The sequence below is a fragment of the Bufo bufo genome, chromosome 1 (genome assembly GCF_905171765.1).
Source record: "Bufo bufo chromosome 1, aBufBuf1.1, whole genome shotgun sequence".
In the NCBI taxonomy this organism is placed as follows: domain Eukaryota; kingdom Metazoa; phylum Chordata; class Amphibia; order Anura; family Bufonidae; genus Bufo; species Bufo bufo.
The window spans coordinates 643999348-644016492 of NC_053389.1; the positions used below are offsets into that span (position 1 = coordinate 643999348).

The 17145-nt window shown below is 44.1% G+C and overlaps 1 protein-coding gene across 1 annotated transcript in view; it reads right to left on the reverse strand.

Moving 5' to 3' along the window:
• Window positions 1–12015: 12015 nt before the first annotated feature.
• POLR2M (RNA polymerase II subunit M) overlaps window positions 12016–17145 on the reverse strand; it is a 31722-nt gene continuing 26592 nt past the window's right edge. The window contains exon 4 of the mRNA XM_040413892.1: window positions 12016–12468. Coding sequence (XP_040269826.1) covers window positions 12349–12468 — 120 coding nt within the window. The 3' untranslated portion in view covers window positions 12016–12348. The remainder of the gene's footprint in view (window positions 12469–17145) is intronic.

Here is a 17145-nt window from a genome sequence, read left to right on the forward strand (position 1 = left end):
CTCATTTCCCCCCCCCAACTCCCTCGTCACTCTCATTTCCCCCCCCCCAACTCCCTCGTCACTCTCATTTCCCCCCCCCCCACCTCCCCCGTCACTCTCATTTCCCCCCCCCCCAACTCCCTCGTCACTCTCATTTCCCCCCCCCCCCCCAACTCCCTCGTCACTCTCATTTCCCCCCCCCCCCAACCCCCTCGTCCCTCTCATTTCCCCCCCCCCCCAACTCCCTCGTCCCTCTCCTTTCCCCCCCCCCCCCAACTCCCTCGTCACTCTCATTTCCCCCCCCCCCCCAACTCCCTCGTCACTCTCATTTCCCCCCCCCCCCCCCAACTCCCTTGTCACTCTCATTTCCCCCCCCCAACTCCCTCGTCACTCTCATTTCCCCCCCCCCCCCAGTCACTCTCATTTCCCCCCCCCCCCAACTCCCTCGTCACTCTCATTTCCCCCCCCCCCAACTGCCTCGTCACTCTCATTTCCCCCCCCCCCCCCCAACTCCCTCGTCACTCTCATTTCCCCCCCCCCCCAACTCCCTCGTCACTCTCATTTCCCCCCCCCCCCACTCCCTCGTCACTCTCATTCCCCCCCCCCCCACTCCCTCGTCACTCTCATTTCCCCCCACCTCTAGTGTAGCGTGGCCGAGCTTTGTTCGGTCCGCGGTACAGGAGCATTTGTTTCCTGTGACCGGCCGGACTGAAAGGAAGTGCACACTAAGTGAGCACTTCCTGTCAGTCCGGCCGGGTACAGGAAACAAAAGCTCCTGTACCGCGGACCGAACAGAGCTCGGCCACGCTACATTAGAGGCGCTTCCCTCCTGTCAGTCCCTCTCTTCAGGCTGCGCCCGGGCGATGCACAATCATAGACGCGCCAGCCCGGGCAGTGCGGCAGCCGCCTGGTGCGGGGGAAGGCGGCCGCCGTACTTAAAAAAAAAAAAAAAAAAAATAATAACTTCCAGCAGGACCGGCCCGGCCCCCACTTAACCAACACTTTTTTTTTTTAAAACCTGCTAAATTGCGCCCTAGGCGGCTGCCTAGGTCGCCTTACAGGTGGCGCCGGCCCTGCTGCCATGACACCAAATTTCCTTCTGCAAAGTGCCCGTAAATGGTCTGGGCAGAGACAATGGTGAGCAATGAAGGTGCCATCTGTGTCTGGATTATGTAAAACGAAATTGTGGGTGCTGCTCATGCTTGTTGGTGGATCAAACAACCATCTCTACTGATGGTCTGTCTGGGCTATCCAAAGACTGTTCACCATGATTGAGGGCCCTCACATAACCACTGCCCCCAACACCTCCTGACAGCAAGGTCAAAACGGCCTGATTGGTGGGCAATTTGTTGAAACAGCCATTCTACTTCTCTCAGTCCAATGATGCACACCCTCTCAAAGTCTGTCAACTGGGCAAAGTGTCTTCAAGTGTGACGTAGAGGCATGTCTAGCAGTCAACGATCTCTCACCAAGATGTACACTACCCAGAAGAAGCCTCTGACAGCTTTTGTATAGGGCAGCGGGGGAATCACTTTCACACCCTCTTGTGGCAAAACACAGCATCTAATCAGACCACACCTGCAATGATTTATATAGCTGCCCGACACATAACTGCATGGCAAGTTTTGCAGCAATCCAACAATTCTATCTGGTTGCATTATCCTTTTTCAATGAGTGTGTGTATCTATATATAATAAAAAAATATTTAACCATGTGACTGATTTTACGCATACTGGAAATATTTCTTCAGTATATTACTTCAGTTACATAAACATTTCATATATCCGATTGACAGGTCAGTTTAAACTAAAAGATGCTAAGAGTTGTTTTGGTAAAGTCCACCACTGCTTCCAAAACTGGACTTAAAGGGGTTCTCCGAGAATTAAGAAAATTAAAATACTTAAATATTACTTTATTATAAATATATTCTCAAATAAAAAATGTGGGGGATTCAATCAGCACAACCCTATATGAAGGTGCACATCGCTATGGCAAAATACATATACAAAGAAAAAGACACAAATGCAATAGCACTCTGCAACCAGCATTCTGCCCTGCCTCTATGCTGGATGAGGCATTGGTGTACATTTTGGCCAAAGCGTAATAAGCCACTCACCACGTCAAGGTCGCCTCTATGGAGTGGCCCCTAACACTAGTTCCTACTTGTTTGTGGGCCATGACAGCCACACAAAGTCCAGGGAATGCAGGTGCAGCATGCATGCCGAGCACACTCTGCTTTTAACTCCGTCCGGTGCCATTACAGCTTTCATCGGATCCAGGGATGCAAGTACCAACATGCATGCTGAGCCCACTATATACTTCTCCTGGAGCCAAATGGCTACTGGTAGGTGCTATATATGCAGACTCAGTTTTATACTGACTTTAAAACCAGCCTCCAGGACAGATTGACTGGTTAGGTGTGCATGACTGCATGGAGATCGCCACGCCTCCAATATATACTACAAAGAAAAAATGTGGGGGATTCAATCAGCACAACCCTATATGCAGGTGCACATCGCTATGGCAAAATACATATACAAAGAAAAAGACACAAATGCAATAGCACTCTGCCCAGTCAATCTGTCCTGGAGGCTGGTTTTAAAGTCAGTATAAAACTGAGTCTGCTTATATAGCACCTACCAGTAGCCATTTGGCTCCAGGAGAAGTATATGGTGGGCTCAGCGTGCATGTTGGTACTTGCATCCCTGGATCCGATGAAAGCTGTAATGGCACCGGACGGGGTTAAAAGCAGAGTGTGCCTGGCGTGCATGCTGCACCTGCGTTCCCTGGACTTTGTGTGGCTGTCATGGCCCACAAACAGGTAGGAACTAGTGTTAGGGACCACTCCATAGAGGCGACCTTGACGTGGTGAGTGGCTTATTACGCTTTGGCCAAAATGTACACCAATGCCTCATCCAGCATAGAGGCAGGGCAGAATGCTGGTTGCAGAGTGCTATTGCATTTGTGTCTTTTTCTTTGTATATTCTCAAATACCTTTCATTATTTATAATGGCTCGTTTTGTCTGGGGAGCAATCAGGGGAAACAAAATGTCCCCTGTCCCATTAGTTCACACAAAACCTGTCCTGATCACACATGAGGGATTCACAGCGAAGACAATATCCCGTCAGAGGGAAAATATTTACAGGTGGTATATATAAATAATTTAGTCACAGAGTACCCCTGTTATAAAACGTAGCCTTTAATAGTTTGCATATAAAATAACAAAGTCCCACAAATAACACAAAAGAAAATAAAAACGACAATGCATAAAGGGATAAGCATTGGGTATACTGTGGATAAGATGCTCCTGATACTCTTAAAGTAGCTGGAGGAGACGTTTTTAAGGCAGGGTGGTTGCATTTAATTTGGGCCTATCCCTAATGCTGACCCTCCTCTTAGTGGTCCCTGCCTAAAAAACTGAATAGCCGCCCCGATAGGGGCGATCCCGTATTCAGGAACCTCCTGTATGCCCTTGAATAACCCTATGGGTAGATGACATAGGCTATTATGGCCTGATCCAAGTACAAAAAAATAATAAATGCTCGGTACACATAGTTGTTATAATAGATATTAGATAAATGCTCAGTATACAGTCATTGGTTATGAACCAATGCTTAATATACAATGTCGTTTTTTCTCACAGATAATGATAATCAGTGTATACAGTTATCTTTATGGATGTCAAAATAACTGCTGAATACATATCATTAATCCAACAAAGATAATGATGCTCAGTATATACGGTTATCTTTGTGGATATCTAGATAACTGCTGAGTACATAATATCATTAGTCCGATAAAAGATACAACTTTCTATCTAGATGCCAGATACACTGTTCGCTGGTATTCAGATATAATAATATAGGTGCCCAAGCTTGTTGCAATTTGCAACACCACGCTTAGAGGCACCTAGATCCCAACGCGTTTCTCCCTCAGCAATAACCTGGGCTCATCCGGGGACACCCAATGCAGTGTCCTAATAGGCATCGATAATAAACATAGATAACAGACAATCAACAATGACAATAAATTTGTCATTTACAGCAGACAATTCTTATAATTAATCATTCTGTCTAGTCCGACCTGTGGACCAGAAGAAACCCCTCCACAACATTTCTTAGTGAAAGTGATCCCCATAAGCTTAGGGCAAGTGTGGTGCATTGAAGATGATGCACCCAATTTGATGTATTAATGGTACTTGCGTGCCCCGGAGTGAATAGTCAGGGTAATCACACGGGATGACTGGTGTGTATGGTCACTACACCGGTCCGTCTGCACCACTGATGGTCTGCATCAACGCCTCATATTCAATCTATTGAGGCGTTGATGCAGACCATCAGTGGTGCAGACGGACCGGTGTAGTGACCATACACACAAGTCATCCCGTGTGATCACCCTGACTATTCACTCCGGGGCACGCAAGTACCATTAATACATCAAATTGGGTGCATCATCTTCAATGCACCACACTTGCCCTAAGCTTATGGGGATCACTTTCACTAAGAAATGTTGTGGAGGGGTTTCTTCTGGTCCACAGGTCGGACTAGACAGAATGATTAATTATAAGAATTGTCTGCTGTGAATGACAAATTTATTGTCATTGTTGATTGTCTGTTATCTATGTTTATTATCGATGCCTATTAGGACACTGCATTGGGTGTCCCCTGATGAGCCCAGGTTATTGCTGTGGGAGAAACGCGTTGGATTCTAGGTGCCTATAAGCGTGGTGTTGCAAATTGCAACAAGATTGGGCACCTATATTATATCTGAATACCGGCGAACACTGTATCTGGCATCTAGATAGAAAGTTGTATCTTTTATCGGACTAATGATATTATGTACTCAGCAGTTATCTAGATATCCACAAAGATAACCGTATATACTGAGCATCATTATCTTTGTTGGATTAATGATATCATGTATTCAGCAGTAATTTTGTCCAGGAATGAAAAAAATGAAAATACTTAAATATTTTATAATAAATATATTCACAAATACATTTCATTACTTAGAATGGCTGGTTTTGTCTGGGGAGCAATCATTAGGAGAAATTAAATGGCCGCCGACCTATCAGTACACACAAAACCTGTCCTGATCACACAGGAGGACAAGTTACTTCACCACAATGAGCCATAGTGCTGCCTCATCCTCTTCTCTACTCTGCTTGTCAGGAATCATGATCCTGAATACAGCTGAATCTCTGTGGAAATGGAGATGATGAGGAGACATGAGAGGAGGTGGGGATGTAGCTAATGAGCAGCAGCACTTGTTAACAGTCTCCATTACCACAGCAACACATTACTACAGTCTGTCCTGTTCGTTCTCTCTGTACTTCATGTCTCCTCTTCTGTGTGAGAATTCCTGGAGAAGAGGAGACATGAAGTACAGAGAGAACGAACAGGACAGACTGTAGTAATGTGTTGCTGTGGTGATGGAGACTGTAAACAAGTGCTGCTGCTCATTAGCCACATTCCCACCTCCTCATGTCTCCTCATCATCTCCATTTTGACACAGATTCATCTGTATTCAGGATCATGATTCCTGACAAGCAGAGTAGAGAAGAGGATGAGGCAGCACTATGGCTCATTGTGGTGAAGTAACTTGTCCTCCTGTGTAATTAGGACAGGTTTTGTGTGTACTGATAGGTCGGCGGCCATTTCATTTCTCCTGATTGCTCCCCAGACAAAACAAGCCATTCTAAGTAATAAAATGTATTTGTGAATATATTTATTATAAAATATTTAAGTATTTTCATTTTTTTCATTCCTGGAGAACCCCTTAAGGGTTGTCATAAGATGCTTCTTCCTGCCAGCGTTTAATCAGTGATGATGACTGGAGGAACAATGACACACAGGACACTGCTCTCCGCCTCACCATCCAATCCAAAATTCCAGAATTTGCAGACATGGTACAAGTTTAAAGAGGCTTCCCAAAAATTTTATATCAATGACCAATCATCAGAATTGTTCATCAATATCAGGGTGGTGGAGGTAAGACTTCCGTTACCCTCACCAAACAGTTGTTGGAAGAGGTTGCAGTACTTGGACGATTGATGTGGACTTTTCCTTGACCTGTTTTGTCATATCCATTGATCACATAGCCTTCCTGCAGCTCAGTCCCATTCAAGTTAAAGGGACTGAGCTGCAATACCAAGCACAGGCATTGTACAATGAACAGAGTTGTACTTAATATACTATGGAGAGGCCAAACTGCTCCTCTGAGTGCCGTGCCCTTTACAAATAGCTGTTTAATAAGTCTGCTGAGAGTCAAACCGCCTGAATTATGGTGGAGAGAATAGTTTCTATGTACATCAGTCGGCACTCTGGCGGTAGCGGTGTGGTGCACGTGTCCTAGGGAAGGCATCCGGTTCAAATTATAGCGGCACTCACTAATGGTAATCTTGCATAAATTGTTTATTGCTACATGTCTGGACTCGTTTCAGCTCAAGTTTGTCTGAAGAAGGCTCGAACTTGAGCCGAATCGCACCCAATCATGTGGCAATAAACAGTTTATGCAAGATTACCATTAGTGAGTACTGGTCCTTTACTGCTATTATCCTGGAGATAAGTCATCAATATTTACCTCCTGGAAAAACCCTTTTAGTTAAAAGAAGGGTACTTTCTGCAATGCAACAGTTTTAAATTAGAATTTAAATTTTAAACTGAATTTCTAATTTAAATTTTCATAGCATCAAAAACACTATACACATTTCATAGAAAAATATTTTACTGCAATATACAGCCTGTAAAAATTGTCAGATATTTTACATAAGCCATTGTTAAAAGAAATTTAAAGAATACTAGACATATCAAATGTGAATCTTGAGAATTTTTGACTGGGAAGTAACAATTAGAAACATGTTCTAGCAGTTTCTGTAATATATCTTAATAAATACAGAAAAAAATATTCAATTACACAATAAATAATGAGAACTGCTAAGCAACCCATGTGTTATTTGTGACACTATATACAGGGAATTTTTACCAAATGTGCATATGAACAGAGCACTTACTGCTAAGGTTTTGTGATCTGGACAATTTACTCCAAGATGAGATAAAACTGTTATAATGGGCTATGTTAAACACACAAAGTCATAGATTCAGTGAACGTACTAGTAAAATATACCTTTAAGAAAACTGAGATAAGAGTACAGAACAGTGAAAATGCACCTCCTCTGCATTTCCTCCACCACTGAAGAGCAAAAGGTCACATATAAGACATTAGAATCTTAAATCTATTATATGTGACAAACATAGCTTTGTATTAGTTTGCTCCTTGGAGAAGCACTGACAAGTTGAATGTTCACAGATTCGCTCATTTAGAGATCTTGCAAAAGCCCATCCTTTGATATGAAGGGGTGGAGAAGAAAAAGTATGTGAACCCTTTGGAATGATATGGATTTCTGCACAAATTGGTCATAAAATGTAATCTGATCTTCATCTAAGTCACAACAATAGACAATCACAGTCTGCTTAAACTAACACCACACAAATAATTAAATGTTACTATGATTTTATTGAACACACTATGTAAACATTCACAGTGCAGGTGGAAAAAGTATGTGAACCCCAAGACTAATGACATCTCCAAGAGCTAATTGGAGTGAGGTGTCAGCCAACTGGAGTCCAATCAATGAGATGAGATTGGAGGTGTTGGTTACAGCTGCCCTGCCCTATAAAAAACACACACCAGTTCTGGGTTTGCTTTTCACAAGAAGCATTGCCTGATGTGAATGATGCCTCACACAAAAGAGCTCTCGGAAAACCTACTATTAAGAATTGTTGACTTGAATAAAGCTGGAAAGGGTTATAAAAGTATCTCCAAAACAGTTTGCACAAGAGCACCTGGATGTTCCACAGCAGTACTGGCAAAATATTCTGTGGACAGATGAAACCAAAGTTGAGTTGTTTGGAAGAAACACACAACACTATGTGTGGAGAAAAAGAGGCACAGCACACCAACATAAAAACCTCATCCCAACTGTGAAGTATGGTGGTGGGGGCATCATGGTTTGAGGCTGCTTTGCTGCGTCAGGGTCTGGACGGATTGCCATCATCGAAGGAAAAATGAATTCTCAAGTTTAGGCTCCATTCACACATCCGTAATTCCATTCCGAATTTTGCGAAACGGAATTGCGGACCCATTCACTTCTATGGTGCCGCACAATGTGCGGCCCAGATCCGGAAATGCGTACCCGCACTTCCGGGTCCGCAATTCCGATCCCCTAAAAAATAGAACATGTCCCATTCTTGTCCGCAATAGCACGGATGTGTGAATGGACCCTTATCAAGACATTTTTCAGGAGAACTTAAGGCCATCTGTCCACCAGCTGAAGCTCAACAGTAGAAGGGTGTTGCAACAGGACAACGACCCAAAGCATAGTAGTAAATCAACAACAGAATGGCTTAAACAGAAGAAAATACGACTTCTGGAGTGGCCCAGTCAGAGTCCTGACCTCAATCCGATTGAGATGCTGTGGCATGACCTCAAGAAAGCGATTCACACCAGACATCCCAAGAATATTGCTGAACTGAAACAGTTCTGTAAAGAGGAATGGTCAAGAATTACTCCTGACCGTTGTGCACGTCTAATCTGCAACTACAGGAAATGTTTGGTTGAAGTTATTGCTGCCAAAGGAGGTTCAACCAGTTATTAAATCTAAGGGTTCACATACTTTTTCCACCTGCACTGTGAATGTTTACATGGTGTGTTCAATAAAAACATGGTAACATTTAATTCTTTGTGTGTTATTAGTTTAAGCAGACTGTGATTGTCTATTGTTGTGACTTAGATGAAGATCAGATCACATTTTATGACCAATTTGTGCAGAAATCCATATCATTTCAAAGGGTTCACATACTTTTTCGTGCAACTGTAAGTTTTGATGTAGACAGTAATGGGGAAAGTGGGTGCATGCCTCCTATGGGTGAGGTACAATTCCCCCAAATAGATGAAGAATGGAGACAGCAGTCCTTAATGCGAATTTGGTGATCCTTTAAATTTTAGATGCAATGTTTTGTCTTAAAGATATTTGAGAAAAGATTATTTAAGCCAAAATGTCGCATATGGCATTAAAGGGCATCTGTCAGCAGATTTGTACCTATGAAACTGGCTGACCTGTTACATGTGCGCTTGGCAGCTGAAGGCATCGGTGTTAGTCCAATGTTCATATGTGTCCGCATTACTGAGAAAAATGAAGTTTAAATATATGCAAATCAGCCTCTAGGACCAACGAGAGCTCTCTGCAACTGCCGTGCCATCAGCACTTTGACAGAGCCAGGCAGTGAAAATATCATCACAACTGGCCCTGTCAATGAAAGTGGAGAGGTTGCAGCAGTTGCAGAGAGATCAGATCCTCTGGGAGTAACAGAAACGCCCTCATTACCCCTAGAGGATCATCTGCATATATTAAAACATACAATAATTTTTCTCAGTAATGCGGGCACATATGAACATGGGATCAATGCAGATGCCTTCAGCTGCCAAGCATGTATGCTACAGGTCATCCAGTTTAATAGATACAAATATGCTGACAGATGCCCTTTAAAAGGATCAAAATTTGCATTAAGGAGTGCAGTCTCCATTCTTTATCTTTTTGGGGTGGATTTACATATGGCTTATCCTGTCAAAGGCAAACACCATACATACTGGCGTTCCTCTTTTACCTCCTCACTAGGAAGCACATAAGGTACACATTTAGCATTTGCCGCCATCATTCTGATGAACTCATATATCTATCCAGTGCTCAGGAGATGGCCCAGCCACATAAGAGATAGTATACCACATGACCTCTACCCAATACAAATCTTCTAGGATAAAGCTGGATTTTGGTAATACGTCCATAAAGTATTTGAAGCGACTCTGGTCAGGAACCATTATGTAAGTCAGTGCCTGCAGGAGATGATTAGCTGCTATTTATTTTGCACAGATCATGCTAATTGGCTTCTTTTTATTTCAGCTCAATTGGACTACAGCTTGGCTACAGTGTCTACATGTAGTCTGAGACACACCTCCTCTCTCACCATTGGTTCAGGCAGCTGCTGTCTCCTCCCCCTGCAGCTCTGGATTGGCAGCTGTGTATAAACACAAGCCTATCAAAGGCATCACCAGGAAGTCTATGCATGGAGAAGAGATTTACAACAATGGCTTAAAGAGGACCTTTCACTAGAATAAAAAATCTAAACTAAGCATATACTCCCAGTATAGCCTCCGGTATCTTCATATGTTCGGTTCCACCCAGTTGAGCCTGACGGCGTCTCTTTCTCCCATGCTGTAGCGCTGGCCAATCGCAGCGCTCAGCTCATAGCCTGAGAGTTTTTTTTCCTCTCAGGCTATGTGCTGAGCGCTGCGATTGGCCAGCGCTACAGCATGGGAGAAAGAGACGCGGGCAGGTTCCTCTGGGTGGAACCGAACATATGAAGATACCGGAGGCTATACCGGGAGAACGGAGCGGCGCCCAGGTATAACAGTAAGTGCAGGGGGATCCCTGGGCGCCGCTCTACATGTCTGTATGCTTAGTTTAGATTTTTTATTCTAGTGAAAGGTCCTCTTTAAGGTCTCTTTACACAAGCCAATAATGCAGGAGATTTCCCCTCGTCAGTGAAGGAGAACGCTACATTTACATGCAGCAATCTCCTCAACAGTATGGGAAGGAGCGATCGCTAATGCCATCACTCTTTCCTATACTGACTCATTATTTTCTGGCAGCAGATGTTTTACACAGGCAGATCAGCAATAACAAGCGTTCCTATGACAGCTCGTTACTGATCATCTGACCGAGAATAAGCCCGTGAAAGTTCCCTTTAAATCATTATTATAAAGCACAGATTACTAAACCATCAGTGATAAAAAGAGGATTATGAGGTAATTGACACATGGCCTGAAGGGTCATGTTAAATATGATTTTCCCTAAAATATTTACCTAATATAATTTTCCAGCAGAACGTACAAATAATTAAATTACTTAAAAATAATTCAATAGAAAATATAATTAAAGCCTCAATCCACTCAAAACCTGAAAAGTCGGGCTTGACTACAGTAACCCCAGGGATCTAGGAAGCGGAGCTATGAGGTATTTGGTGGGTTCCCCATAATATAGAGCTGCTATATGTCTCCCTGCCTGTGAAATGGAGAGTCTTGGGGTCACCAGTGATTTTCTTTCTCAGAGATAAATGAAACATACATTGACTAGAGCAAATATTGTTAGACAAGTAAAGAGGATATCTGCTGATCAGACGAGCAGAGACTTAAAGGGGCTTTCCAAGACTTTATAACTGATGGCCTATCCTCAGAATAGGTCATCAGTATCTAATTGGTGGGGGGCCCACAACACGATCAGCTGCTTGAGAAGGCAACGGCGCTCTTAGCCTCATCTAGTGAATACACGTTCATTGGTCACGTCGCCTAAGCGCAGCTAAGTCCCATAAAATAAAGGGGCTGAGCGTGCAGCCACTATACAATGTACAGTGCTGTGCTTTTTGATCAGGGAGCGGTGCTCACAGCAGCGCCAGTGCCTTCTCAAACAGCTGATCAGCAGGGGTCCCAGGGGTTGGACCCTCACCGATCAGATACGGATGACCTATACTGAGGATAGGTCATCAGTCATAAATTCTTAGAATATCCTTCAAGGACCGCTCTATTTCTCAGGGTCCTGCACCCCCATGATTGTAAAATTAGTGTGATATTGGTTTTGACTGCAAAAAATAAAAAAAAATTCATTTTCATTTTAGAATCCTTATGCAGAGGTTACTGTGTCAAGGTTATACTGGAATCTGCAGATATGTTCAGCTGCCAAAAAAACCAAACGGTAACTCTAGCCAAGAAACCCATAGCTCACTGAGCTGTATGTATAAGGGCTCATTCAGACGGCCGTATGCTGTCCGCGGATCCGTTTTTTTGCGGACAGTTCAGCATGTCCGCAAAAAAAACGGATTGCATTCCGTTTTTTTGCTGATCCATAGGCTTCAATAGGGCCATGTCCTGATTTTCACTGACAAGTAAAGGACAGGTTTCATTTTTTTGCTGAGCCGCGCAATGGAAGAAAAGGGCCCCATAGAAGTGAATGGGACCGCATCGGATCTGCAAAAAAACGGATCCGCATTTTTGCAGACAGCATACGGCCGTCTGAATAAGCCCCAATAGCGGTGTCACCATGCATTTTGTAAAAAAAAACATTTCTTTAGGAGGAAAAGCGCATTGAGAAAACATGTGAGTAAGCATTAGATGCACAGTGAACTTCCATTTGCTAGTCATACTAGTTTGTACACTGCATATAGCCATCATGCATCAGTTTCATGTATATAAGGCCAACCAGGGTGATATATTCCCAATCTTCATTGTGGTAGTCACACCACAAATCCACCCGCAGGTTATTCGTCAGCTCTGGGATCTCTGTATTTCATGTATGAATCTCCTTCAGGATTAAAAGGTCCCATTTTAATGTTCAGCTTCTCGAAAAGCTTTTGTGCGGCAAGCTTAGCTTGTTTTTCCTACGGATATAAAAACGTGAATGCCTTAGTAGAATACACAGCAAACAAATTTCATTGCCGATAATAAGTTGGCCTTAGGCCTCTTTCACACTTGCATTGTCCGGATCCGTCGTGCACTCCATTTGCCGGAAGTGCCTGCCGGATCTGTAACACCGCAAGTGAACTGAAAGCATTTGAAGACGGATCCGTCTTCAAAATGCGTTCAGTGTTACTATGGCAGCCAGGATGCTATTAAAGTCCTGGTTGCCATAGTAGTAGTGGGGAGCGGGGGAGCAGTATACTTACCGTCCGTGCGGCTCCCGGGGCGCTCCAGAATGACGTCGGAGCGCCCCATGCGCATGGATGACGTGATGTCACTCTGAAGCGCCCGGGGAGCCGCACAGACGGTAAGTATACTGCTCCCCCGCTCCCCACTACACTTTACCATGGCAAACAGGACTTTAGCGTCCTGGCAGCCATTGTAACCATTCAGAAAAAGCTAAACGTCGGATCCGGTAATGCGCCGAAACGACATTTAGCTTAAGGCCGGATACGGATTAATGCCTTTCAATGGGCATTAATTCCGGATCCGGCCTTGCGGCAAGTGTTCAGGATTTTTGGCCGGAGCAAAAAGCGCAGCATGCTGCAGTATTTTCTCCGGCCAAAAAACGTTCCGGTCCTGAACTGAAGACATCCTGATGCATCCTGAACGGATTTCTCTCCATTCAGAATGCATTGGGATAATCCTGATCAGGATTTTTCCGGCATAGAGCCCGACGACGGAACTCTATGCCGGAAAAGAACAACGCAAGTGTGAAAGAGCCCTTACAAATGAGCTCGTGTCTGCAAACAGAACTGCAAGGACATGACTGGGATGTAAATTTCTTAGCAGTCCTGCATGGTATAACCTATTCTCCATCCACACTTACACGTGGATGACTGAAAATCACAGATATGCATCTCATGCATAAAGCAGGCACAACATTTTCTTGATCAAAAACCAATAAACCAGCTCCAACAGCTCTGAGACGTGATACAGGGTAGAACGAGTTCTCTCGAGGGTGAATGCCACTGGATGGCAGAGGAGGATGTGAGATTTTATGTGCCACATGGTAGGCAGTGTGTCTCTTTATAACTATAAGCTTGGATGGTAGGGTCAAGCTAAAGTTAGGCACCTCAGGGTGTATTCAGAGAGCAGAGGGAGAAGCCATATTCACTTATGTACAATACCTCAATAAACTATTATTACCCAGATTCCCTGACCCGGGAGTAAAATATTCATAAGCTATTCTCACAGCATAAAAAGCACACCGCCATATATTGTATATAGCGGCTGTGCTTGCTAATGCAGCCCAGACCCAATCACTTAAATGGGACTGAGCTGCCCCTAGGTCCTGTGAGTGATGAGCACGAGTCGTAGCAGAGGTTTTAGGAGTCGAAACCTCACTAACCAGATAATGATTACCTATTCCTGAGGATAAGACGTCCTTATCTTACTGCTGGAAAACCTCTTTAATGCCTTAGTGACCCGTTTTGGATGTTAGCAACCAAGCAAATTTTTTCATCGTTCCATACCGTGAATGTAGCCATAGGAGGGTTTGCTTTTTTTTGCAGAACAAGTCATAGTTTTAATGGCAACATTTTGGGGTACACACAACTTACTGATGAACTTTTATTAACTCTTTCTAGTGGGGGGTGGAAAAAACAGCACCATCACCATTGAGTTTTACATTATGAATTTTGCAGCTTTCATTTTTTCGCCATAAATAACAGGATAACTTTATTCTCTAGGTTAGTATGATTACACTGATATTAAATTAAAAAAAATTACGTTTTAATACTTTTGCACAATAAAACCCCTTTAAAAAAGAAATATTGTTTTTGCATCGCTGCATCCCAAGACCCATAATTTTTTTTACTTTTCTTTATATAAAGGTATGTGAGGGCTTGGTTTCTGCAAGATGACTTGTACTTTTTATTGGTAACATACCGCATTTTTCAGTCTATAAGACGCACCAGACTATAACACACACCTAAGATTTGGAGAAGAAAAAAATAAAAATAAAAAAATAAAATAAAAATTCTCATCAGACCTCAGATCAGATCCAAAAGCTCCATCAGCCTCAGATCAGACCATAAGACGCACTGCCACTTTTCCCCTCACAGTTGGAGGAAAATGATATTACTCTTATCAGCAATTGGATTTTCCAGAACCCATGACAGCACCATAAAGAGATGGATCCGCCACCACAACTGGACAGGAAGCCCCAGAGCAATCAAAAAGGGAACACCCACTTCCTCCCTCAGTGTTGATTCCAGAGAAGATCAGTAGAAGCCGTACAAAATAGAATTCCTATAACCTCATTCTTCCTTTTTCTTTTTACTTGAAAGACAGAAACCATTCTCATCAACCATAAGCACCAGGGAGGGAATTAGCGAGGTGCTGTCATGGGTTCTGGAAAATCCAATTACCGGTAAGTGTAATTATCATTTTTCCCTTCACCCATGACAGAACCATAGAGAGATCGAATACCAGAAATAAAAAACACCCCTCGGGACGTGCTTGAAAAGTAGTCTTAAGCTAAGAAGACCCCAAAGGCTTAACAAGAGGTCCAAACTAAAAAGGTGGGAACAATAAACATCCTAACCTAGGAATTTCAACATTATACCTTAAACCCAGGATGATCTTATAAAATAAATCTTATATGGGTTTGTCATCAAGTGTTAACCTTAAATCGTAACAGATTTAACAAAACATTCTTCGAGAAGTACTTATCTTGATGCAAAATGATCAAACTGAAGATGATTGCTAAACACTGATTCCTTTGGTGCAGATTATATTCTGAGACAAATGGCCCTTCCAAGGTATGCCATCTGTACTGTTGAATCTTCAGGGAGCACGTAGCGGGGAACTCACTCCCCACCCCGTGATTCAAGATCTACTGGAGGACCAGAAGAACTTCAGATGCCAAAATCTCCAAATTTTCTCGCAATCTGGCATCCATGCCTTTTCTGGATGAGCTCACGGATCTGCTGCAAGAGGTCCAAAAAGCTCCCTGGGCCCTTTAGACCTCCTAGGGTCCCCACTTCCGGAAACTACTGCATGAAGAACTCTAGCAGACAACCGCCAACCCTCCAGTGACTTCCTGGGAAGTTCTAGATTGTTGGCAAGTATTTATAGGGTTTTTCTGGTGAGTAGGGCTGCAGTAAACGATTATTTCAGTAATCGATTATTTTTTATGATTAATCGAGTAATCTATTAAGAAAAAATGAATTAATAGACTGTTTTCCTTTATAAAAAAAACTCATCAGACCCCCTGCCATCAGTCCCCAACACCCTTCGGTCCCCCTTGTGTGATCAGCACAAGTGCATCAGTTCTACCAGTGCCATCAGCTCCACTATCCCCCAAATGCCATCAGCTCCCCCCACCCCAGTGCCTTCAGCTCTCTCCCACCACGGTGCCATCAGCCCTTCCATGCCATCCATTGCCATATCCCCCACTCCCCCAGTGCCATCAGATCAGCCCCTCTATGTTCCCCATTGCTATCAGATCAGCCCCTCTATGTCCCCCTACTCCCCCAGTGCCTTCAGATCAGCCCCTTTATTTCCCCTACTCCCCCAGTGCCATCAGATCAGCCCCTTCATGTTCCCCTACTCCCCCAGTGCCATCAGATCAGCCCCTCCATGTCCCCCACTCCCATCTGCCCCTCCATGCCATCCATTGCCGGCTGTCCCCATTCAGTGCCATGTCCCCAGCGCCACTGAAATAAAATACTTACCTTTCCTGTAGGGGCGCCGCTCCACAGCTTCTTACTCTTCTTCTCCGTGCACTGCACTGGATCCTGACGTCACACAGCGTCGGGTCATAGTGTGCGCTTACGTGCACTATGACCTGATGATGTGTCAGGATCCAGTGCAGCGCGGTACGGGCAGGGAGGTGACCACGGAGCGGTAAGTAATAGCAAGCGCTTCACTCCCGTTGTTGGTATACTATGCTTACTGTAGATCATTAAACTACGAACTGTCAATCAGGTATAGCCACAGAACCAGATCACCATGCAGGCATAGCCATAAAGGTAGACAGCCACCAAGACATGGTGGCATCTCACATAGACACCTTCTCAGAGCCAGGTACCCTCATCCAGATACTGTTGCAAGCACTATCAGTCAGCCAGTCAGGCATATATTCAAAGCCAGTCAGCCCGGCAGCCAGCCGACCAGGCACAGACTCCAAAGGCAGCCAGCCGACCAGGCACAGACTCCAAAGGCAGCCAGCCGACCAGGCACAGACTCCAAAGGCAGCCAGCCGACCAGGCACAGACTCCAAAGGCAGCCAGCCGACCAGGCACAGACTCCAAAGGCAGCCAGCCGACCAGGCACAGACTCCAAAGGTAGCCAGCCGACCAGGCACAGACTCAAAAGGCAGCCAGCCGTTATTTTTTTTTCCCTCTCTTCTTCTGACAGATCAGAAGAACGGAAAGCTAAACGGTGATGTGAATGCACCCTTACTTGTTTTGATCTCTGTTATTTCACAAATATTACTATAGAAAAACTTATTTTTTTTTTACTGGAATGGAAAAAAGAAAAAGTGAATTAACCCCTTCCTGCTACAGTCAGGGTAGGAAAGGGTTAATTCACACCCCGCAGGCTCAGAGTTAGGGCTCATGCACACGACCGTATGTATTTTGCGATCCGCA